The following is a 21,844-nucleotide window of genomic DNA, read 5'->3' as shown; positions in this document are numbered from 1 at the left end:
AAGCAGGAGGAACTTGCTCCATGAACAAGGAACTTTTCTTCACCTTCACACCTGCAGAACGTGACAAAGTCTGCTCTGACAGAGTGCCACCAGATTGGAGCAGAATGCCGAGCTACCTGACTGAGCAGAGACGCTCAAAGTGCAGGTTCGCACCTTGGAAATCACAAGGTGCCTTTGTGTGCCCTGGTTTTCCTCCCTCAAAATCCTGTTTGACACGGTCTGCGTGAGGAGAAGCCGGTTGTACAGTGTAGTTTAAATCCCTTTGCCACTTCAGATGGGAAGCGTTACACTTTGGGAATGTATGGTGTTCTATTTAGGATAACATTTACCGGTTGGTGTGTGTTTTGCATCAATCTCTTGCAGCTTCTGAGGTCACTGCTTTCTGCCAAAGCTCCAGCTGCAGAGCTCTTACAGGATTCCAACAGCACCAAGTCAAAACATCAGCCTGTTTGTTTTGAGAGTATCTTTATGACTTCATAACGCTGTCTGTAATGTGCTGGCCGCATTATCTGTCTGTACGTTGTCATTTTCAGTCTCCTGGGTTACCAATAAACTCGCTTTGTGGAGAGCAGTGATTGTGAGTAGAAGGGGATGTGACAGACGTGCAGGGACGCGGGGGTGCCCGATAAGCGGGGCTTTGCTCTAAAAAGTACCCAAAACGCAGCCACGGGGCTCACCCAGACCCGGTCCCCTCGAGCGGGGAGAGCCCGGCGCCCCGTCCCTTGGCCCGTGTGGGCGCGGGGAGCCGCGGTACCCGGGCCGGTCCCCTCCGCTCCCGGTCCGAGGCGACCCGTCGCCATGGCGACCCGGGGCCGCCATCTTGGGCTGTCTCCGCCCTCACCTGCGCAGCGCAGGTGAGCAGCCATATTGCGGCCCAGAGCGGAGCCGGGATGCGGTGCGGCGAGGCGGGCGGTGGCTTCTTCCTTCCGCGGGGAGCCCTGCTGCTGCTGCTCGGTAACGGCGCGCTGCGGGAAGGGACGGGACGGGATGGGATGGGATGGGATCGGGTCTGATCGGGGGGAGCCGGCTCCGGGAGCGGCGGGCCCCGCAGGGAGGATGGTCAGCGGGGACGGGATGCGCTCGGAGGCTCCGGGAAGGGCCGTGCCGGAGCTGGGTGCGGCCGCGAAGCGCTGCGGGCCCCGGGGCCGCTGCAGAGCGGGGAGCGCTGGAAAGGGCAGGAGAACCGTGGGGGGGAGCGAAGCTCCTGAGCAGCGCAGGGCAGCGCACGCAGCGTTCAATGGCTCATGCTGCTGTGCCCCAAACGCGGTACCTTCGGCCTTCTCTGCTGTGCTGAAGTCTGGTCACTTTCACTCGGGATTCCAGGGCTTTCGGCTGGTACCGAAAGAAGCGTGAGTTGCCTTGGATTAGTCTAAAGCTGGCACTTGGCAACTCAGCAGAGAGCCAGCTGATTCCATTTCTCGGCTCTTCACCACCCGAGATAAGTATCTGCAGGCTTTTAGTGGTGTTTTCCAGATAAATACTGTAATTTGGGCTAGTTCTGATCCCACAGGGAAATAGGTGAGTGGAGCTGTCTGCTTTTCTTTAAATGTCATTATGGGGAGGTAGTCATCACTGTGCTTCCGTCTTTAGGCTGCTTGACCTGCACACGCACCAGTGCCTTTGGGACACCATCGCTTCTGACAAGAAACAAATCCTTGTCTTTTGTGCTTGTTCCACAGGGGCCTGCAGTGCTCTTTCCCTGGAAATAAAAGCCAGTGCTAGCGTGCGAGCTTATGTTGGTGAACAGGTAGCACTGAGATGCTCCTTCAAATCCAGTTTTCCCATCGCTGAGAGCCTGACGATAGACTGGACGTACCGGCCCATCGCGGGTGGTCAGATGGAGACAGTAAGTGGGACGGCCTCTTTTTGTAGTGGAGACTGACCAGGCCTCTGTGCATAATGAGATTCTGAACATACTTGTTCTGTTTGCTGTGCTGCTTCATCCCTTTGGGTTTGGGACTGTCACTGTCACCTTCTTTCCCTTGTGAAATTGCTTTAGTGTTCTTTTGCTGAAAAATACTCTGCATATATGCATAATAGCATAATGATGATAAAGTAGATGAGTTTTGGGTGTTGACACCAGGGCTGTGTTGTGCACTGTAGCTATGTATAGAATAGAGTGTAAAGCATTTGATCGGAAGCTTTCTTGAAGGCAGCTGGACCCTTGTAGCTCTGTCATGCAGGCTATGGCTGATATTTCTTGGAGTGGCAAGCACATGTGAGTGGTGACAGTCTGAAGACGGTGATGATGACAGCCTCTAAAGTTTGAGGGCTTCTGCTTGCTGTTTTGTGAGCAGCAGTTTGAAACTTGAGTCTGAAAGCTCGCTGAAAATCTCTTCTTCAAGGTGGAAACAGAAAATGCACATCTTTACAGATGATCGGTGCCTTCTGTTGCCTGAAGAGTTTGAACTCTTAGGAGTATCCTTCTATCTGGAGCAAAAGGGTGCTTCTTCTATCAAGTGATGTCTGCTAAGCCTCTACTCATAAGACAGCAAGAGCAAAAGTGCAAGAAGCAAGCCTTCAAGAACTGTGTGTTCTGTGTTGTATGAGGCAAGAAGCCCACTCTGCTTCTCAACTGAAGATCTGCAGAAGGGAAAAAGTTGGTTAGAATGGTGATGGTGACAGTAGAGCTGAGGCTGGTAGATAAAAGCATTGGAGATGTAATGAAATGAGGCTGACTCAGAGTTATCATATGAGAACTTGACAAGGTCTCCTATACAAGAAGTGTTATTTCTCACTTTTAATATGTGTTCATTTATGTTTGCAATCCGAAAAGTAGTTTGCTTTGCTTTCTTAGACAAGTGTTTTATTGTCTTTGCTTCCTTTTAGATTTTTCATTATCAGTCTGTTCCATACCCAACAACAGTGGGAAAGTTCAAAGACAGGATATCCTGGGTTGGGAATGTTGCCAAGGGCGATGCTTCCATTGCTATTGAAAGCCCATCAAAGAGTGACAATGGGACGTTCATCTGCAGCGTGAAGAATCCTCCGGATGTGTACCATAACATTCCCCAAACGACCCTGGTAGTTACTGAGAGAGGTAAGGCTCCATGTCAGTGGCATGTCCTCATCCAGGTGCTACAGCTGCATTGCGGCTTTGTCAGGCTCATGGAAGTCTGAGCATCACTCATGAAACAAGTTCCCTGGAGTTCCACATTAGAATTTCACCAAAAGTTACCTCACCCCATCTTTCTGAGCCACAGACATTGAAAACTAGTGCATTTATTGGGGCAGGAAGGGACTGAGGGAGCTGTGATGGTAAAAGAAATCAAAAGCGTGCAATTGTTCAGGAGTTCTGCTCTCTGCATACTGCAGCAGTAGAACAAGTTTAATACTGGTCTAAAAATAAGAGTCGCATCACAAGTGCTGATTCTTAATATTACTTAATTTCCTCATCTGCCTTGCGTGTGAGACCTGCCCCAATTTTGCAGTTTAGGCACACTGATAGAACTGTGTCGTGACCTGCCTTCCTTTGTAGCTTTCTGCAAATAAAGCACCTTACTGTGCTGGATGCTTGACAGGAATCCTAGAGATTCAGTGACAAGCTGCTGCAGATCTGTCAGCTCTGTGCTTTGTACTGAAAGCCTCGCAACCTGTGTCATGGATGAACATTTGCCAGAGACTTAAAGGCAGCTGGGCTGCTGTTTGTCTTTTCTGCAGGCTTCTCCTTCCAGCTAACTTCAGCGGTGCTGCTGTCCATTTTAGTGTTTCTCCCTTCCATCATTGTGGTTGTTCTGCTGCTGGTAAGGATGGGAAGAAAATTTGCAGTGCAAAAGGAGAAAAAAAAGCCTGGCTATAAGAAATCCTCCATCGAAGTGTCTGATGAGTAAGTTCTTCTGCATCCTGAAACCTGTATTTCCACTCTGGCTTGTTGACACTGGCCAAAGGACAGTTTCTCCACTGTCCTTTGTTCTATAAGCTCTCAGCATCTGCAGGTCAGTCACTGAAACCTACTTCTCCACTAGCATGACTTGGCCAGCCTTCAGAAAGCTCTGGAAAATCCCCATGTTTGAGCATAAACTAAGTGCTGTACATCCCCTTTTTGTGTCATTTCGTGCATGGCCATGGAACTGAAGCAGTTTAATGTTAGACGGTCTTTCACTTCTGTAACTGGATTTATTTCAGTCTGAATCAGCAAGATACTTTGCTTATGTCGGCTTTTTTTGGTGTGAAATACCAAACTGAATGATGCTAACTGGTTCTCCTCTGATGGCTTGAGCAGAGATGCTAGGTACTGAATGAGCCTTGGAGGCTGAATTCCCTTCTGAAGTGCAGAGGGTTCTGTTCTGGAAAGGTTCAGGAGTGAGAACTATCAGGTGATGTGCCTACTGCTGGAGCCATACCTGTTTTGCAATGAATTCAGTACTACAAGTTCTTGCAGAATGGGGTTTTTAATCTAATGTTCTGATTAGTGTTGTGAGATTTGCCAGATGGCAGCTCTTGTGTCCTTCATAGCACTTCAGTGGCATATCTGCCTTCAGAGTAGGGGACCTGATCTTTGTTCTTTTTAGTTTTGCTGGGCAGAGTTAAAGTGTGGTAGAACTAGAACTGACAGTCCACAGGACTTAGTATGTGTGTTGGGGGAAAGTCCAACCTAATCCTGTGGTTTTTCTGCAGGTCTGAACATACAGGGACAGGCACCTGCTTGGGGAAACTCAGGGACCGGTGTCTGAACTGTGTGGTAAGTGAAAGCTGGTTTTCTCATAACTGGCTTTTGTCAACTTCGGGGCTCATAAGAGGTGCTGAGAGCAGCAGACAGAGCTTGTCGTAACACCTCTGGATGTCAAAGAAGTGTCCCCAAATGACTAGGCGCAGAAGCTGCTCACACTGTGTTACTGGCAGGGGAAGTTGTCTGGAGATCCACCAAGTTGGTTTTTCATTTGTCTCTGTTGAAATCAAAGCTGATACTTGAAGATGAAAAATCAGAACTTGAAGTGCTAGCTACTGTGTTGTGTAGTTTCTTTCAAGGCTCTGCAAAACGAGTTTGGATTTGCCAGTGCTGAGGTGAGGAGTGGAGGCATAGATCCCTCAATCCACTCTGTTTCTTGTAAAGATGGTAGTGTGTAACCTTGCTCTTTAGACTGGTTTTGTCACAAGGGAATCATGCTAAGCTCTTGATTTGTTTGTTTCATGAAGTGGTGGTTGTTTTCTTGCTACCCTGTCAGCAAGCTTCTGATGATCAGATGTCTTGTGCTGAAACTACTGAATGTGTTTGTCACCTGCTGTACTTGCTTTGTAAAATGGGCCTCAGGTTCTGTGTGCTGGCATTAGCAGCCACAGGCATAACTGTGGCACATTCCAGAGTAAGCTCATTAATATGCCTAACTTGAGAGTGGTTTTGTTTTTCCCCTGATGTCCTATGGAGCCAGCTTACCTCAGACACACGTTTACCTGTTTTATACATGGTCTGGAAGTATGTTAAGGAGGATTTAAATGTGTTGCTTGATGCACTATTATAATGCCAGTGATTTCAAGTGTACTAAATTCATGAGCCTTCAGACAAGTGTGTGCTGATGGTTTCTCTGCTTCATTAGGTACAGAATAAGAAATGAGCAGCTATGCAAGTTACATGTGAAATGTTTGCAGTTCTGCATAAGACACAACAGTTACAACTCAGCAGTATTGGGAGCAAGAGTTTTAGGAGGTGCAGAAAGCAGAAAAAGCTTTATGCAAAATGAGAGTTGCCATGGGACATGGAAAGGCTGCTGCAAGTGCGATGCTGGGCAGCAGGGAGGCACCACTGCTCCCCTTCGGGGGAGATGGGGAAGGATGGGAGGCCCACTTTGAAGAAACACATGGCTCACACAGTTGGAGGTTTTAGAAATTGAAAAATGTCTTCTTATCCTTTGAGAGAAGGCAAATTTGAATGTTACAGTCCTGCTGCTTTCATGCTGGGTGTTTTGTTATCTGTTTGACACTTTGCTCTCTGATACCAAAATATTTGGCTTACCAAGAACATCCTGTCTCGCTCCCTTTAATGATTCAATACTTTTGAGTTCTCTGCCCTGTACCTTTTCATGCTTTATGTGTTGCCAAATAATTAAAATTGCAAAGCCAGTGCAAATCTGTTTGGACTGGAAATGGCTGGCAAGTTAGTGAGTTTTCCCTTACAAAGAAGCTGTTAGCTTTGAGTTTCTTTCAAGCTGAGAGCTGCAGAGCTGGATGGTGGGGACGCCATCAAATGATTACTGTGGTTAAAAGATGAGACAATGGGGATCTGAAAGTGTGTCATTGATTGTAGCTGAAAAACAACAACTGGACTTTCTTCGTAGGGGTTGGAGGTGCTTTTTCAGGAGATGGCTGTCTGCACTTTGTGGTTTGTCTTTTGCTTGAGCTTTAGTTGCTACTTCTCTTAAAACACACTGTGCGTGTTGGTTATGCTGTGGCAATTTGGCTGTGGTAAGTCAAACAGACTTAGCTGCAAGTGCTTAGAGACTACAAGTTCTAAGGTTTATTGAAGCACAGCAGCATCTTGGAAAGCATTTAAGCTCTTGTCAGAAGCCCAGCAGACTCAAAATCTTGTCAAACTCATAAAGCGGTTCATGTCTTCCTATACAGACTCAATTTCTCTCTCCCATTCTTCCTGTGTAGGACACGGATGAGGAGGATCCATACTGATGAAAGTCTAAAGCTATGGATAAAGAACAAAATGACAGCACTGAAAATCATGGCTAGATGAGTACGAAGGCTGCTGGATAACCAGTGCAGACTGAAGGACCTGCTCTAATCTTTGTAGATTGGAAGAATAATGCCGATGGGATAGTTCACTTTAAGCACAAAACAATGATTTTTGACATCTTTCTGATTTAGTGGAAAACCAAAACTCTTTTAACCTCATTTCTCCAGTGCCTGCAGAAACCTTGGTGCCTACAGCTGTACAGCCTGTTCCCTACCAGCAGCCTGCCAATGCAGTTTCTCAGTTTACTTGCAGATTTGCTGCCTTTATTATTGTAACTTCCCTCCTTTCCTGTGCCCTTGAATCTGAATTGCCTGAAGCACAGGCTGCTCCAGACTGCTGTCAGCTCTCTAAGGTGATAATCATTGGACATTGACAACAATTTCTTCTCCATTTTTTGGGAAGTATTTGCTAAGGATTGAAAACAGTCTAAGTTGGTACCTGGCATCCTTTGTCTTGGAGCAAGAGAACCTGCTGCTTTTAACTGTTTCTTGGTTTAATCTGCCACTGTTTTGTTCCTGTTGTTTTCTGATTCTGTTTTTAAGTCACCAGCTGCAAAGTAATGTTACCTTTATATTGTTGAGTTTTCCCTTTCCTTTTTATTTGTGAGTATTTGTCCAGGGCTGCATTAGTAGGTTCATCTCCTACTTGTAGAAGTGAAGCACAATTCATATAATCCAATTTTTAAAAATCAGAAATGCAAATGGGGACTCTGTATCTGGGGAAACATAACCCCATCTACCTCAACCATTGACTGAAGCAATGTCCAAAGGAATCTTCTGTGTTCAGAAGAAGAGACGTGTTCCTCCTCTCTTCTTCTAGGTGCCTTTTGAGGGTAACGGCCAAACATGCATCATTACTGCCCTCTGACAGACAGCACATCCTCTTTCACCAACCTTCTCCGGTAATGGATGGCAGAGAGCAGTGGAATTCATGTCTGCTTAGCACCTAAACAGTTGCTGGTTTCAGCTTCCTTTCTGTATGCGGCATTGGTCAAATAGCCTCCTTTTACATGTGTGTTTAAGTTTACTGTTTGTGCCATTACCAATAAATTGCTTTGTTTCATTCTGGGCTGTGGTTTCCTTCATTTGGCTAAATATAGAGAAATATAGTTGAACTCCTAAAACTGCCAGCCTCAGCTGTTGCTTAGCTATAGCGATTGCCAGATGATGATGGGTAAGAGGTGTTTAGGCGACAGATTTACCCCACTAAAGAATATGGACCAAGTGCCCCCTTAGCAGCTCTCTGATGGCTGCCCACTGCAGGTAGGCTGAAGTTCCCGACTGTGGGGCAGGTAACTGTAGAGCCGTGTCTCCAGATCAAGAAATAGATTTTTCTCCTATTATAAACTAACATATGAAAAGCTGTGCTGGGTGATGAGACAGTGACTCTCCCAGCTGAGACTTTCCTGAGAAAGGATGTTGGTGGGATATGCAGCCTAGGGGAAGTGGCTTTGTTGTTCCACTTTCAGCAGTACTCGAGTTCCCTGTGAACATGAATGACTCTTGTTTTCTGCAGACTGTTTGCCTTCAATTGCACTCCTTTGCAACCATCGGCTAGATGGAGGGCAAATCGTTCTGGTGCAAACCTAAACTGCCACCTTGAAGCTAAAGAGACTTTCTCTGTTAGCTGTATGGAAGTTGCTCTGTGTACCATTAAACACGCTGATGGAGAACAGTAATTGCTGTGGTACTCCAGAGGAAGAGGAAGGATGAAAAAGCACTTTCAAAGTGATTGGGGTGTGGGTGTGCAGTGGACTGAAAGCAGTCCATGCTCTGTATTGGGGTTTAATCCCAGCTGGCAGCTAAGTGCCGTGTGGCCATTCTGTCCTTCCCCTCAAAGGGATGGGGAGGACAATTGGGGGTTAAAAAAGGTACAGCTAAGCCACCCAGTGTTGCCTGCTGCCTATGCCTCACCAGGGCAAGAGCCAGTCTGCAAGCGTAGAGATTCTTTAACCAGCTCTGGGCCTCAAAAATGAGCTAAGGGAGAGCACAGGCTGCAAAAGGGTTGCTTGCCAGGATTCTCTCTGCTCTTGACTTCTCATTTAATGACTGATCAGATCTCTTTGCTGCAATGCAAAGCGTGGGACTGAGCCATGTCTTGCACCCGCGCGGTGTCTTCTCCTTAAGAAGCTGTGTTCCCATCACTGGTTCTAAGGCGTATGCATCTATAATCCTCCTTGCCTCTCCTAACAGTTCCTTTTGCGTGCTGGTTTGTCAGTACCTCAGTATAGCTCTTAACTTCCTCTTGCAAGTTGAAAGTGACCACCAAAGTGAACCTGAAATAAGAGACTCGGAAATAAAGACTGGCATACAAGATAAATGTCTTGCATGCACAACTTCAAAGACGATTCAGCAACTGATCCTTTCAGGTACCCCAAATTAGTTACTGAGGGTTGATTTGTCCAAGAGAAACTGACTGCCCCAAACCACTCCAGGTGAGTACTTTTTGCCATTGTGTTTGTTAGCTGGTTGTTCTTCCTGAGAAGAGAGCTAGGGGAGCGCAGAAGTGCTGAGGATCCAGGTACCCTGTACAAAAGTAGGAAACTCTGAAGGCAGTATGGTTTCCGTGTATTTCCCCCCCCTCCAGTCTGTTTAATAGCAACTCTCCTGTGGAAGGATTTGGAGATGTCAGCACTGTGATTTATATAACAGCCTGGGGGAGTGGGTGCTGCCTTCAGCTGGTGCACGCACAGCACCCACTTGCTCTGCGTGTCACAGAGGGGGAACCTGTACAAATGTGTTCCCATATAGGACTGGAGTTTATTCTTAGACATAGGGTAATAAATGCAAGAAGGATTGGATGGAAGTAAGGACCAGAGCCTCAGTCACTCAGCTGCAGAGAACTTGTGAAGTTCTGCATGTAGATATCCCAGTGTGCAGCCTGCTGTGTGCTGAGGACTCCTTTTTAAGCTAGCTCCTATTTTGGTCCCTGTGTGGGGGTGATCCCGGGCAAGCGTAGCTCTGCTTGAGTTCTATGGCTTTTGGCAGCATAGCTGGGAAGTAGGAGGCTTTGGCCTGCTGTGCTGGGAGATGCTGCACCCGCTGAGAGCTTTGGAGCTGAGCGTGAGTTTGCTGTGTTTGCAGGTTATGTGTGCACAAGCAAACGGTGCTGGGGCAGAGTTGCCGACAGCACACTCAAACTGCACAGCTCTCCCCTCCAGCCACAAAAAAAAAACAACCCCCAACCAGGTCGTGTTCTTTGCAGAGCAGATTGGAGAGAATTCCAGGCAGCTTTCTGCCACTTTCTGGGATCATGTTTGTGGAAAGGGGAGAGTGATGAAGGGCAGAGGTGGTTTTACATCCCTGACTGCAGGCAGAACACCATGCACTGACTGGAAAGCTGCAGTGACTGTTTTTCAGCCTAGAACACACTGTTGGTCACCCAGCAGCTAATTCTGGCTCTGTAATCCCTATTTGAACCCATCTCAGTGTGTTTCTGAGCTCCCTTTGCTGAGAAAATGCGTTTGGAAAGAAAAACGAATCATCAAATGTCTGTGGCCATGTAAAGAGATGGAAGCTTTCTTAGGGGCTCATTCTTTCCCGCTGCAGCAGCTGTTCCTGCTGCTCCGTGTGTGTGCATGGAGCTGCACGTCCCCTCTCATCCCCCCTCACTTTTGAACGGGCGTAGCTTTGAATCATGGAGCAGAGGCACAGCAAGCAGGGTACTGACTTTTGCCTCCCTGTGAACCACGTGTGAACACTGGCTGGCATGTTCCTGACAATGACAGCCAGTCCTTCCTAGGGTGCAGAAGACGTCTGCTATGAGTGGAAGGATGATGTTGGCTTTGTTTGGAGAGATGTGCTGCAGGTCATAGTGAATACAGAGACCAAAGATGGCACTGGCTGAACACTTCTCACCATGTGCAGCATGCAGTAAGGGGTCTGTGTTGTTAGGACCAAACATCTCTGAGTACGTAGCAGAAGAATCTCCCCGTTGCTCTCTGAGCAGGGTTAAGGTTTACGAACATCTCAGTTCAGATGCGAGACTCGACCCCCAAACCACCGGAAAGATTCATTACTTGGGGGAAACACAAAAGGGTTTCAGGCTGGGCCCTCCCCCCCAGCTTGCTCTCTTCCTTCCCAGGGCTCAGTCTCAAAACAGTGACATCTGTGCTTCACTCACTCAGCTGGGGCTGACCTGAGCATCCAGGCAGCAAACATCATATCCCTGTCTGAGGACCTGAAGGAAGTCTCTTTGTGACTTGGGTCCAGTTGCATGCTGTTGCTCTCCTGCCCCAGGGGAGGCTGATGCATGTGTCACCTCTGCTGCTCTTTCCAGAAGAAGATGAAGGTGTTGCTGAGGCTGACTCTGGTGCTGACATGGCTGGGTAAGCTGTAAGTCATTCTGGTGGGTTTACTGACCTTCTGCCTTTGCTAACAGACCCACAGGTTCCTCTCTTCCTGCAGCGAGAACCTCTTGGGCTCCTGGGTACCAGTGACTCTGGTCTCTGGGTGCTGCGTATTCCCTTCTGCAGAGCTCACATATGTATAGGCTTCAAATTGCAATGGCATCCCTGGACAGAGTCCCGTGCTTATTCTGCCAGGCTCCAAGGCTTTGAAAGAAGTAGAACTGCTTTGTCGAGTCTAAATACAGGGAAAGCTTTCCAAGGTATTGATTTTGGCTCTGCCAGAGGCAACTGGCTCCCTTGGTCTTCTCTGCTGGCAAATATTTGTCATTTTCAGCCCCACAGCTGGTCAAGACCAGAAGAAACCTGTTTGGGAAGCTGTAGCACTTTGCATTTATTATTCACAGGGCATCAGGCAAGCACTTGGTGCTTGGCCACAGCCCAGCCCTCGGTGGCTTTGCACACACTGAGGACAAAGCCTACCTGCCTGAGCAGCTCCCCATGGAATCAGCTCACCTAGATCCTGGCAAACAAGTGCCGGAGCCTCAGCCGCTCTGCTTGCAGGGTGCTGCCAGGGCAGGCAGGGTTTGTCTTGACAAGCTCCAGTGGCATTTGCTGCCCCGCTTGTTTCCCCTTCCTGCCGCACGCTTTGCAGCCCGATGTGTCGGCATCTGCTTCGTGAGGCTTATATCAGCCCTGTGCTCTTTGATGTTCCTCTGGTTTGTTTTTGTTTCCCTGTTGTCCGGCTGCTCCAGGAGCCCTAACCAGTAGTTACATGGCCAGACAAGTCCAGGCCCAGGTCTGGAGCCTGTGAGCAAGGGGGAAAGAAGCCAAATGGGCAGGTTGTGAAAGAGGAACTGAGCTGCGTGCGGAGCAGTTGAATTGCCCCTGGCCTGGTACGGATGAGAGCGGCACTGGTTCTCCCAGCCCGTGACTCAGTGGAACAGCCCTGCAGCCGCTGCAGGCTCTGGCTCGGAGACGCAGAGGGCTGGGGTTGTGCTTCCCCACTTCCCTTCGCGTGGGGTGTTCAGTGAGTGCAGCAGCCCCTGCTCCGGTGGCTGGGAGGATGTGCTGCCCCGCATACCGGGCACGCCGAGAGCAGGGGTCAGGGAGAGCCTTTGCCTGCACGGGCAGCAAAGCCTCCCTGTTGCGCTCTGGGCTGGTCGGTGCCGTTAGCCCCAGGCTCACCTGCAGAGGAGATATCTATGAGGACAGGCAGGCTGCATCTGGCCGTCCTCCCTGGACTCATCCTGCTGTCCTTGTCCCTGGCAGAGCGATGCAGCGGGTCGGCTGGATGGGTGTTCATGGAGCCGCAGCTTCGAGCCAGTGCTGGGGACTCTGTGCTGCTGCAGTGCCTCTTCCTAGACCCGCTGGCCAAGGGCTGGACCATGGCCAAAGTGGACTGGCTGCGCCTGGCAGGAGCTGGCACGCAGAAGGTGGGTTGGGATCAGGGGATGGGTGCTGGAGCAGGGAATGGGGCAGGGAGAAGGGGAAGGTGAGCAAGGCAGCTTGCAGGAGCTGTGGGGAATGGCCCAGTCCGCAAGAGGAATGTTCCCCTGCATGGCAATGGGGACCTCCACCTTTCCCCGTGGCCCTGCACTGCAGGGAACCATGATACCTGGTGCTGTGTCCTGCGGCTTTCCAAGAGAGCTGGGAGCAAACTGGGCTCTTGTGCATGGCAAACACTCCATGGGGAGAGGGAGAGAGCATGGACCTGAGGGCTGTCAAGCAGGGAAGGCACACAGTGCAGTGCCCTTCCACTGCGCTCCTTTCATCCAGCGCTGTCTGTGCCCCAGCAGGAGGAGATGGTGTTTTATTACTACAGCAACCATAGCATCCCTGTGGGCCGTTTTCGGGAGCGGGTGCAGTGGCAGGGGGACGTGTCCCGCTGGGATGGTTCCATCCAGCTGCAGGATGTGCAGGTGAACGACAGCGGCACGTACGTGTGTGAGGTCCGGCTGCTCCAGCGCAGCAGCATCTTCAAGAACCACACGGTGCTGCACGTCAGCCCCACAGAACAGAGAGGTGCGTGCCCTGTGCCTGCTCCCCTCTCCCATCACCCTGCTCAACCCCATGCGGAGGGGCTCTGGAGGCTCTCAGCCCCTGTCACCATGGCTCTGCAGCAGGGTCCCTGTGTGTACCATCCCCTGCACTGATGTCTCCCTAGCAGGACGTGGAGCAGCAGGCGCCCAGGATGCTGCAGCCCTAGGAGACACTGGGTTTTGGCCTCTGGCTGTGGGCTGTGGCTGTGTGGCCGTTGTGCTGGCTTTCCTGGCCGGGCTCAGCCTGAGGAAGAGGTACCAACACTGGCTTTGGGTTTATGGGGCTGAGCAGAGCACCTCCTTGCAGACCTCCTGCACCGTTCTCCCTGGCCAAGCACTATCCTCACTGCCACAAGCAGAGCTGGAGGGAGGGAACTGGAGGGCTCATCTCTGGGGTGTTGCGCTGCCTGCAGTGGGGTGCAGGCTCCTGCTGCCCTCTAGTGCCACACTGCCCTGCCCGGTCCCCCCCTTTGCTCCCAGATCTAATGGGTTCCTGACACTCCAACAGCAGGGACAGCCTGGCCAAGGCATGCACATCCCAGTGTACTGGGAGAGGGCAGGAGGAGCAGGCGATGCTCCTTGCTTGAGGTGACACCACCACTGCCTTCCCTCAAGGTCTGCAGCCAACATGGCCCTGGAGAGGACTGGGAATGGTGGCAGCAAGAACAGAGCAGAGGTGAGAGCTGAGGCTGAGCTATGTGCAGGGGAGCGTGAGCCTGCCCTCCCTGGGGTGCAGCCACATCCTGCTGTGGTGGGAGGTGGGAGAGGGGGAGTGATGGGGTGCAGAGGGCTGCAGGCCAGCCACCCCCAGTGAGGGATAAGGCAGCCCTCGTGTACTTGGGGGACCACTCAGCCCCAAGCATCCTGATCTCCCTCTCACAGGAAGCACTGTATTCCTCGATCCCTGGAGCTGAGGTACCCAAGGCTGAACAGGGTGCAGGGAAGAAGAAGAGACCTGAGGAGACCTACATAACCATGGTGAGGAGGAGCTGTGGCAAGCATGGGCAGGGAGTGCAGCAGTAGGGCTGATGACCCCCTCATCACTGCCCCCTCTTGCAGGGTGATAGCATCCAGGCCCTGGCCCCTCACTCCCCGTACTACACAGCAGCATCCTCTGCCTCCTGCCCACTCAAATGGGCCCCATAACTGCAGCAAGTCTCATGCCCTGTCCTTTGCTTCTTGCAGCACCCATCTCGCTTCCAGGAGAACGGTGTCTACGTGGAGCTGGCCAGGAGGGTGATCCCAGCTGAATGGATGGGAGAAGGGAGACAAGGTGATGGACAAGGCGAGGAACCCTACAGCAGACCAGAGGTGGCACTTCCCAGGGCTCCAGAGCAGGAGAAATAGCTGTGCTGGGGGATGTAAGCCCTTAGCCAGCAGGTGTGTGCAAGGGATCTCTGTTCCTCTGGGCAGGCAGCGTTCTGCTGCTGTCAGCCCTTCCTCTAACAAGTGGTGCCACTTCACCGTGTGCCCCATGCCAGAGTCATTGCTGGAGCACATCCCACCCAGGATGCCTGTGGGGACCAGGGAAGCTGCGTCTTTCTGGCTCTCATCTCCTGGTCTCTGGAGGGGGGAACAGTGGGCACAGCCCCCCCACTGTAGCTTTTGATGCTGGTCCATGCAGCTCCGGGTCCCGAGATAACCGTCTCCAAGGAGAGCCTGGCAGAGAGGGGATAGGGGCGGTGCAGCAGGAGCAGTGTGGGCATGCCAAAGGTATCTTCCAAAGATAATAAAACTCAGGGAGTCTTCCCTGTTCCTGGCTTACTTTTACCTCCTGCTTAATCGTGTGATGTCCAAGTGTGCCAAAAACTGCCTGGCCCAGAGCCTGCGAGCCCCTGCACCCATGTGCAGCCCCACACATGGCACCCATGGCTCCAGCACAGCCAAATGGGCAGCAAAGGGGGTCCCTTTGCCTGGGCCCTGCAGGGGATAGAGGGGGCAGTGGGTCCCCACGTGTGCGTGCCCACACGCATCTCCACGCAGCATCCACTGCTATGGGTGAGCAGCCCTAGGTGCACCCTATACCTGCGGCTCGCTGCCCTGGCCGGGGAGCCCGGGAACCCCCCCATGGCCTCCGGGGCAGCGTCTCGGAGGCGCTGGCTCCTCTCCTGCTCTATATATAGATGTTTGACACCTCCAGGTGCCGAGCATGGGACCACCTCCCACCGGCGCTGCGGATGGGAGACTGCAGCGCAGCCTGCTCCCGCTGCAGCCCTTGGTTTCACGTTGACACCCTCCTCTCTTTTCCTGCACGATGGGATTACAGGGGGATCCAGCAAACGGGTCTGGGTTTGGGGCATCAGGGGGTTACATATGACCTCTGCTGTCTTTGCAGGGTTATGGGAGCAGAGCAGAGCCATGTCTGCCTGCCCAGCACAGTAAGAAAACTGTGCTGTGCGTGCAGTGAGTGTCTGCTGAACAGGTTTCCTGTGTTCACCCTGGCACTCCTCTAATGCCTTCTCTCCTGGCTGCCCCGTTTCCCCTCCTGAAGCTGGCCAGGTGGTAGAGCACCTCTGCATCCCTCCCCATTGCCCTCCCCATCGCCCCATCCCTGCCTTCCCAAAGCTCTGGTGCACAGGGGATGAGATGTGCTCTGGCTCCAGGACATCTCTCAACTTTCTGCTCACGAATGCTGCAGCAGCAAACCCCACCATTGTGTGTCCCAGGGCACAAGAACAGGGTGGCTGAGCAGCTGCTGTCCCTGGCTTCATGAAGCAATGTGTTGTCTCCTTCCTGCACCTCTCTCTGCAGCCTAAATCCAGGCTTGGAGTCCTTGAGCAATGGTGCAAAGGGGACAGCAGACTTTTCCCAGCCCTTTTACTGCTGGGCAGGGCCTCCGCATCCCAAGGTCTGGATGAGGAGAGGGCATTTCCCTGGGATAGCATCCTGCAGGGGGAGGTGCCAGCAGAGTCTGGCACCCCTGGGAAGTGAGGGGGCTGCCCTCGCATCAGCATTGGGAGCGCTTCTACCCACTGCCTCCTCCCGGGCACGCTGTGCAGGCAGGGACCCTCTGCTCTCTGCCTGGCATCAAGGGCAATTTCTGATGGTTGGGCTGTCCAGAATGGGAACTGCTGCTGCGAATGGTGCAAGTAGGGCTGGTTGCAGCCTCCAGCCGGACAGAGGTGGCACATCTGCACCGCCCCACTGAAATCAGGAGGCTGCAGGGACCATGGGAGCCCTCTGGGCTGCAAGGCACTGGACAAGTCCTGGGATGCCGGTCTCCTGTGGGGAAGAGGAGCCCTGAGCGCTGCTTGCTCCAGTGTCAAGTTTGCACTGAATCCCACCAGGAATCTGCTCCTTGGCTCCCCTGTGCTCAGCACACTGCAGGAGATGCTCAGTGACACAGCCCATGGGCAGACCCCTGCACACCAGTGCCAGCACTGCTCTCCTTCTGTTCAGGGGAAAATTTTTCTGCCCTCCCACTTGTGCTGCTGAAATCCACCAACCACAGGATTTACTGGTTTTCGGCTCTAGCACGGCTCCAGCCATATTGGGCTGTAGAAATAAAGCAGCTCTAATGTTATATGTCACCTGCACATAACCCGGGCGTTCGAAAAAAGCCAAACCACCACAACCCACACCACCACCACGTCCTCTCCATACACAAAACTCCATCAAAATGAGCCTGGAAGCCTGGCTCCCGCAGCCCACCTTGTTCCTCACTGGCCTCAGCTTGCTCCTCTCGCTGGGTAAGTGTCATCTCGACCCTTGCATGCACACGGCTGCCAGGGGACAGCACCCAGGCTGGGGAGAAACAACCCTCTGTGGCCAGGAGCCCCCTTCCCGCATCCCAGCCCCTTCCGACAGCGGGGATGCAGCGAGAAGCGCTGTGCCGCAGGGATGGGGATGGAGGTGGTCCGAAGGGCAGCCTGCTCAAACCCACCAGCCAGGGCGACCTGAGGCAGGATGGGGGCATGCTGCGGCTGTATCTTATCCTAAAAGCATGGTGCATCCTGCTTGCTGAGGTTTGTCCAAGCGCAGGGCTCTCTGCATGCCAGCAGGGGTGAGGGCTGCAGTGGGGGTATGGGGCACCTCTGGCTTTGCCTCGCTGGGAAGGACGTGGCTGGGGGGCTATGGGTGGCTTGTGACTGTCCTTTGGTTTGTGCTCTGTGGGCTCTGGGCTGATGGTGCTGCATGGGGTGGGGGGGGGAACCGTGGTCTCTGCATTTCTGTCCTGCCCCGGAGCCAGCAGCGTGTGTCAGCAGGTTTGGGTCCACAGGGACTGGGAAGAGGAACACATCACTTTGAGGTGCTGTTTGCACTGTCCTGGAGCTCCCGGTGGGCTGCCTTGGGAAATGGAGGATAAAAAGCCCAGTGAGCACCGCTTTAGAGCCTGCGTGTCATTTTACCTCCTGAGCCCTGGGTGCAGGGTATAGTGTGACAGAGCATTTGGGAGCCTGCACAGCACCAAAGGACACAGCCTGGATGGTGGCCTCTAGGGGGTTTAGCGGTGTCTTTCCCCACCTCTGCTGTCCCCTGGTGCTGGATACCCTGTCCATGGCAGGGTTTGGACCTGCACATGTAGGTGCTCCCCAGGCACGTGCCCGTGGCGTGCTGGCTGCCTGCGAGGACCGTCTGGCATAGGGCAAAGCCCTGACACTGCAGAGCCTGGGGTGCCCCCGGGACGCAGCACAAGGCCACCCAATGCAGACACACAGGGCACAATGTGAGGGCTGACGGGCGCTCGAGCCCATGACCCTGTGCAGGGAGCCCTGCAACCAGGCCTGGGCTGGGAAGGGACCTCCAGGGACAAGCAGGCTCTTCTGTCCCACCCTGGGCTGCGATGGCGCAGCGAGGCTGGGACACCAGCCTGGACACTTCCTCCTTCCTTGGCTGCTGTGGCTTGTCCCCACGCACCAGCTCTCCCCATCCCTGTGCCCTGTGCAGAGGCTGGATGGAGGGCGCTCAGCTCAGCATGAGCAGGGAGGGAGCCATCCCCAGGGGCTTGGCCATACCTGAGGGCATCCCTCAGGTGGTTTCCAGTTGCTGCTGATTTGCACCCCCCAGGTGCAGCTCAAAACAGCCTTATCTGCACCTTGGGAAAGCCGCTTTTCCCTGGCTGCAGAGCCTGGCCCCTTTCCTGCCCTGCTTGCAGATGGAGCGGATTAGCCAGCAGAGCAGCCTTGACGTGCATCCAGCTTGGCCGCAGGGCTGGACTCAGGAGCACCTCAGGAAGAAGGTTTGAGCAAAGAGCAGCAGCCAAAGGGGAGAGGTGAGGTGATGGGAAAAGCTCCTGCTGCCCGTGTCACTGCCCCTGCCTATGGGGTGCCATAGCCCCCATTCGCAGTCCCATCCATCTGGGGCTCTCTGTCCCTGTGCTTTTAATGGCTCAGCCTTACAGTTTGCAATAGTTGGTTGCACAGGAGCCTGCCTCAGGCCTTCACAGGCTGGAAAGAACATGCTGGATGCAGGCACTGGGGTTCTGGTGCTGCTGCAGCACCCAGAAGGAAAGGAGCACAAACACCCCATCCCTGCCCAGGCCCTATCCTGCCCTGTGAGCTGCACCAGGTACTGCCCCTGTTTCCCTGCTACAGCAGGGCCAGGGTGCAGGGACTGGCCTTGCCCCCCCCAGCAGTGACTGAGGTCTTGACACGGGCATTCCCAGCTGGAGAATCCTCGTGCGAGCTCCCCTGGGAGGTAGGGGAGCATCTGCATTCCCCCTGCAGCTCCAGGGGCCGGTCCTGGCAGATCCCAGACCTTGCTGCTGTAGAGCATCCTGCTGGGAATGAAATCTGATGAGCACAGCCATAAAGTGCTCCGTGTAAGTGGCGCTGAGCCCCGTGTGCTGATGCTGCATCCAGCCTTTTGGGTTATCGATCCTGCAGCAGGAGAGCCTCTGCTAAGTGCAAGGAGCAGGGCTTGCCTGGAGTCAGCAGAAGTCAGCCAAGCCAGGCAAGGCAGAGGGGGTCACCAGAGGACTGATGCTCCTTCAGCTCAGCCAAGGGATGGTGCCAGGACTGGGGATGCTCCCTCCTTGTCCCCAGTCACTGCTGTGGAGGGAAACCCCGGTCCTGGCTGGGTGTCCCTGGGAGGCAATTCCAGGCCCCAGGGTGAGCTCTGCCCGCAGGATGGATGCTTGTGCCCCTTTTCTAACTCCACATTTCTGCTCTTGCTCTGCTCGCTGCAGCACCCACAGGATTGGGGATGGAGGTCATGGCTCCTGCCACCATCAATGCCTTGAATGGCTCCTCTGTGAAGCTCTCCTGCACCTTCAACTCCTGCTACAAGGTGGAGAACAAGCAGTTCTCCCTCAACTGGACATACCAGGAGTGCAGGAACTGCTCTGAGGAGCTGGTGAGTCCTGCTGGGGCTGGGGCTGTGCTGAGAGAGCGGTCCAGGGATCAGCTTGAAGCAGTCGTGTGCATTCCTTGGGGTCCTCACGTGTGCTCCTGCTACCCAGCCCTTTGCCACAGGGAAAAATAGCAAGTGATGGCGTAAGAACAGTGGCAGCAGAGGTGCCATGAGGAGGGGCTGTTGCGGTGGGAGCATGCAGCAATACACGCAGGGCAGGGGGACGCCTGGCACACTCACGTAGCCTGTACCAAACAGCATCCTACCTCCTCCTCCCGCCCAGTTCCTGCAGTTCCGGACGAAGATCATGAACAAGCAGCTGGACCGCTTTGGGAACCGCGTGGAGTTCACGGGGAACCCCGCCAAGTACGACGTGTCCTTCACCCTCAAAAACGTGCAGCTGGAGGACGAGGGCACCTACAACTGCTACGTCCTGAACCCCCCGGACCGGCACCGGGGCCACGCCAGCATCAGCCTCAAGGTGCTCACCAAAGGTCAGTGATCCCCTCTGCTGCTCTGTGCTCTGCCCTGTGCCCTGCCTTCACCCCGGCAGTGGGAGCGAGGGCCCTGCCTGTTCCCAGTCGCTCCCGCTGGCTGCTCCAGCTCATTCCCTGAGCCCTGTCTCCGCAGAGCCTCCAAAGCATGACTCGACGGTGGCTGTCATCGTGGGCGCTTCTGTAGGCGGCTTCTTGGCCGTCGTGATCCTGGTACTGATGGTGGTGAAATGTGTGCGCCGGAAAAAGCAGCAGAGGCTGAACACAGACGACCAGAAGACGGAGGAGGAAGGGAAGACAGACGGAGAAGGCAACCCAGACGAGGGCACCAAGTAACACCCCCCGTCCCTCCCTCCCTCTTCACCCCTGTACAGCGTGACCCCCTTGATGTGCTTCCCCAAGCAAGGATTTCTGTCTCCCCAGAGCATCCCTCCTTCCATGTAAACACCCAACCCAGCCTGGAGCAGGGCGCGGAGAGCAGGTCCCTGGAGCCTGGCCACAGCGGGCAGGGCTGGGGATGGTGGCTGAAGCACACTGGGGCTGCCCCTGCGGCTCTGAGTGCCAGAGCATTGCGTGTGCCCGTGAGGAAGTGCTGGGGACAGGGTGGCATGGGACAGGGGGGATGAGCACGGCCCTCCTGCATGGAGGGGATGGAGCAGCAGGTGCCAGCAGGGGCAGAGAGGGGCTGGGCAGCCCCATGCCTTGATGTCTGCACCCTGTCCCACTAGAAGAAGAGAGAAGGAGCCAGTGTCCAGCACCGTCTGCCCTCGGGGTCACGTCTCACCCCCAAGATGCTCCTGCTGTTCGCAGGGCACAGACACCAATGCGCCTGTCCCTAAGGGATGCCCATAGCTGTCCATCTCCTCCTTGCAAGTCCTGTGTGCCAGTGCTGAGGGTGCTGTGACAAGAAGCCTGTGCTCCTCAGGGACTGTCCCAGCCTGCTCAGAAGCTGGGTAATGACCATTAGCTCACAAGGTGTCTCTGAGCTTTGCTGCTTTTCGGAGCCACTAATGGCTCCTGGTTTGTAACGGATGTACCCTTCTGCTTCTCGGGCTATTTTTGGGTCTGAGCATCTCAGCCAGAGGTGCTGGGCTGACTTTTTTGTGCTAGTTTCCTTCTTAGGGAGGGTAATTCTAATGGAAAATGCTCTACTGATGTGCCAAACTGAGGTGGTGGGGAGTGGCGGGGTGTGACTGCTAGGGACAAATCGCTGCTGGGAAGCGGAGGAGGTTTGGGATGCTTGATGGGAAGGATTGGGTGCAGATGCAGGACCCTCGAGGGACCCTGTGATGCTGAGATTGCCTCCTGCGGCCTCCCTGCACAGCACTGCACAACCTGTAACTGCCATGGCAAAGCACTGCCAGCCCGGCCAGCCCCGGGCCCGGCAGTGCCGGCTGCTCCTGCCTCAGCCCCATCCATGGTCCAGCTCTTGCCCTGCTTTGGCAGCTCCCTCATGCGCACCAGGAGCTGCCCCGTGTGCTCTGCAGTTTGTTATTAGCGGTGGCCTGGGCAGCTTATGGGGGACAGGGCATGAGTGAGCAGTGATCCTGACTGGTCCCATCCTGCAGTGGTGCAGGGGGATGCAGTGAGCCCAGGCTTGGGACTGGAGATGCTGCCTGCCTTGAGCAAGCCCCTGGGCTCCTGTGCAGGACCTGGTGGGTGAGCTGTGCTGGATGGAGCACATGGGGAGCTCGTCCTGGGGCTTCTTGTGTCAGACAGGCAAGCGTCCCCTGCCACACCGTGCCTGGGCTTTCCTTCTCCTACGGCAGACAAGACATGGGGCAGGAGAGGGGCAGTGCATGGACACCACAGGCCAAGTGACAGAGGTCCTGTCACCTATTAGCAACACTGCCAGGGGAGAAGTGAGACTTTCCCCACAGCACCCAGTGCTGCTGCACCCCAGTGTGGTGCCGTCCCAGCAGTGCTGTGGGCAGTGCCTCCCTGGGGAGGAAGGGATGTCCATGGGCTCCCTGCTCTACCCCCATCGCTTCCT

General features: G+C 53.9%; 3 protein-coding genes across 10 annotated transcripts; all 3 read left to right on the top strand.

Moving 5' to 3' along the window:
* The first annotated feature begins 1,531 nt into the window (after positions 1–1,531).
* LOC130611358 (myelin protein zero-like protein 3) lies at positions 1,532–7,741 on the top strand. Its single transcript, XM_057432025.1, has 5 exons — positions 1,532–1,846; positions 2,830–3,040; positions 3,661–3,826; positions 4,618–4,681; positions 6,592–7,741. Exons 1-5 carry the CDS (start codon positions 1,547–1,549, stop codon positions 6,616–6,618), a joined length of 768 nt encoding a protein of 255 aa, XP_057288008.1. The 5' UTR covers positions 1,532–1,546; the 3' UTR covers positions 6,619–7,741.
* Positions 7,742–8,879: 1,138 nt separating this feature from the next.
* On the top strand, positions 8,880–14,678 carry LOC130611363 (junctional adhesion molecule-like). 6 transcript variants are annotated; one of them, XM_057432042.1, is made up of 8 exons: positions 8,880–9,113; positions 10,958–11,006; positions 12,297–12,460; positions 12,821–13,049; positions 13,192–13,321; positions 13,682–13,742; positions 13,949–14,044; positions 14,252–14,678. In XM_057432042.1, the coding sequence occupies exons 2-8, from the start codon at positions 10,964–10,966 to the stop codon at positions 14,411–14,413; spliced, it is 885 nt and encodes a 294-aa protein (XP_057288025.1). In that variant the 5' UTR covers positions 8,880–9,113; positions 10,958–10,963; the 3' UTR covers positions 14,414–14,678. The 6 variants fall into 6 exon arrangements, with proteins under 6 accessions (XP_057288025.1, XP_057288022.1, XP_057288023.1 ...); XM_057432039.1 differs by lacking the exon at positions 8,880–9,113 and having other exon boundaries at positions 10,869–11,006; positions 14,252–14,446; positions 14,548–14,674; XM_057432040.1 differs by lacking the exon at positions 8,880–9,113 and having other exon boundaries at positions 10,869–11,006; positions 12,824–13,049; positions 14,252–14,677.
* A 1,843-nt stretch (positions 14,679–16,521) lies between these two features.
* On the top strand, positions 16,522–20,275 carry SCN2B (sodium voltage-gated channel beta subunit 2). 3 transcript variants are annotated; one of them, XM_057431973.1, is made up of 4 exons: positions 16,522–16,755; positions 19,194–19,360; positions 19,641–19,851; positions 19,988–20,275. In XM_057431973.1, the coding sequence occupies exons 1-4, from the start codon at positions 16,686–16,688 to the stop codon at positions 20,185–20,187; spliced, it is 648 nt and encodes a 215-aa protein (XP_057287956.1). In that variant the 5' UTR covers positions 16,522–16,685; the 3' UTR covers positions 20,188–20,275. The 3 variants fall into 3 exon arrangements, with proteins under 3 accessions (XP_057287956.1, XP_057287958.1, XP_057287957.1); XM_057431975.1 differs by lacking the exon at positions 16,522–16,755 and adding an exon at positions 16,790–17,031; XM_057431974.1 differs by lacking the exon at positions 16,522–16,755 and adding an exon at positions 18,063–18,278.
* Positions 20,276–21,844: the final 1,569 nt, after the last annotated feature.

This window comes from Pezoporus wallicus, unplaced genomic scaffold (assembly GCF_028554395.1).
Source record: "Pezoporus wallicus isolate ANWC-B61680 ecotype Strahan unplaced genomic scaffold, APGP_CSIRO_Pwel_v1 scaffold_8769, whole genome shotgun sequence".
Taxonomy (NCBI): Eukaryota; Metazoa; Chordata; class Aves; order Psittaciformes; family Psittacidae; genus Pezoporus; species Pezoporus wallicus.
This window is presented reverse-complemented; position numbering and strand designations above follow the sequence as displayed.

Coding starts and splice junctions, on each gene's coding strand:
- LOC130611358 (XM_057432025.1), top strand. CDS start 1,547: ATGTCATTATGGGGAGGTAGTCATCACTGTGCTTCCGTCTTTAGGCTG. Junction 1,847..2,829: donor CGGGTGGTCAGATGGAGACA/GTAAGTGGGACG, acceptor GCTTCCTTTTAG/ATTTTTCATTATCAGTCTGT. Junction 3,827..4,617: donor TCCATCGAAGTGTCTGATGA/GTAAGTTCTTCT, acceptor GTTTTTCTGCAG/GTCTGAACATACAGGGACAG.
- LOC130611363 (XM_057432038.1), top strand. CDS start 10,931: ATGTGTCACCTCTGCTGCTCTTTCCAGAAGAAGATGAAGGTGTTGCTG. Junction 11,007..12,296: donor TCTGGTGCTGACATGGCTGG/GTAAGCTGTAAG, acceptor TGTCCCTGGCAG/AGCGATGCAGCGGGTCGGCT. Junction 12,461..12,820: donor CAGGAGCTGGCACGCAGAAG/GTGGGTTGGGAT, acceptor TCTGTGCCCCAG/CAGGAGGAGATGGTGTTTTA.
- SCN2B (XM_057431973.1), top strand. CDS start 16,686: ATGAGCCTGGAAGCCTGGCTCCCGCAGCCCACCTTGTTCCTCACTGGC. Junction 16,756..19,193: donor CAGCTTGCTCCTCTCGCTGG/GTAAGTGTCATC, acceptor TGCTCGCTGCAG/CACCCACAGGATTGGGGATG. Junction 19,361..19,640: donor GGAACTGCTCTGAGGAGCTG/GTGAGTCCTGCT, acceptor CCTCCCGCCCAG/TTCCTGCAGTTCCGGACGAA.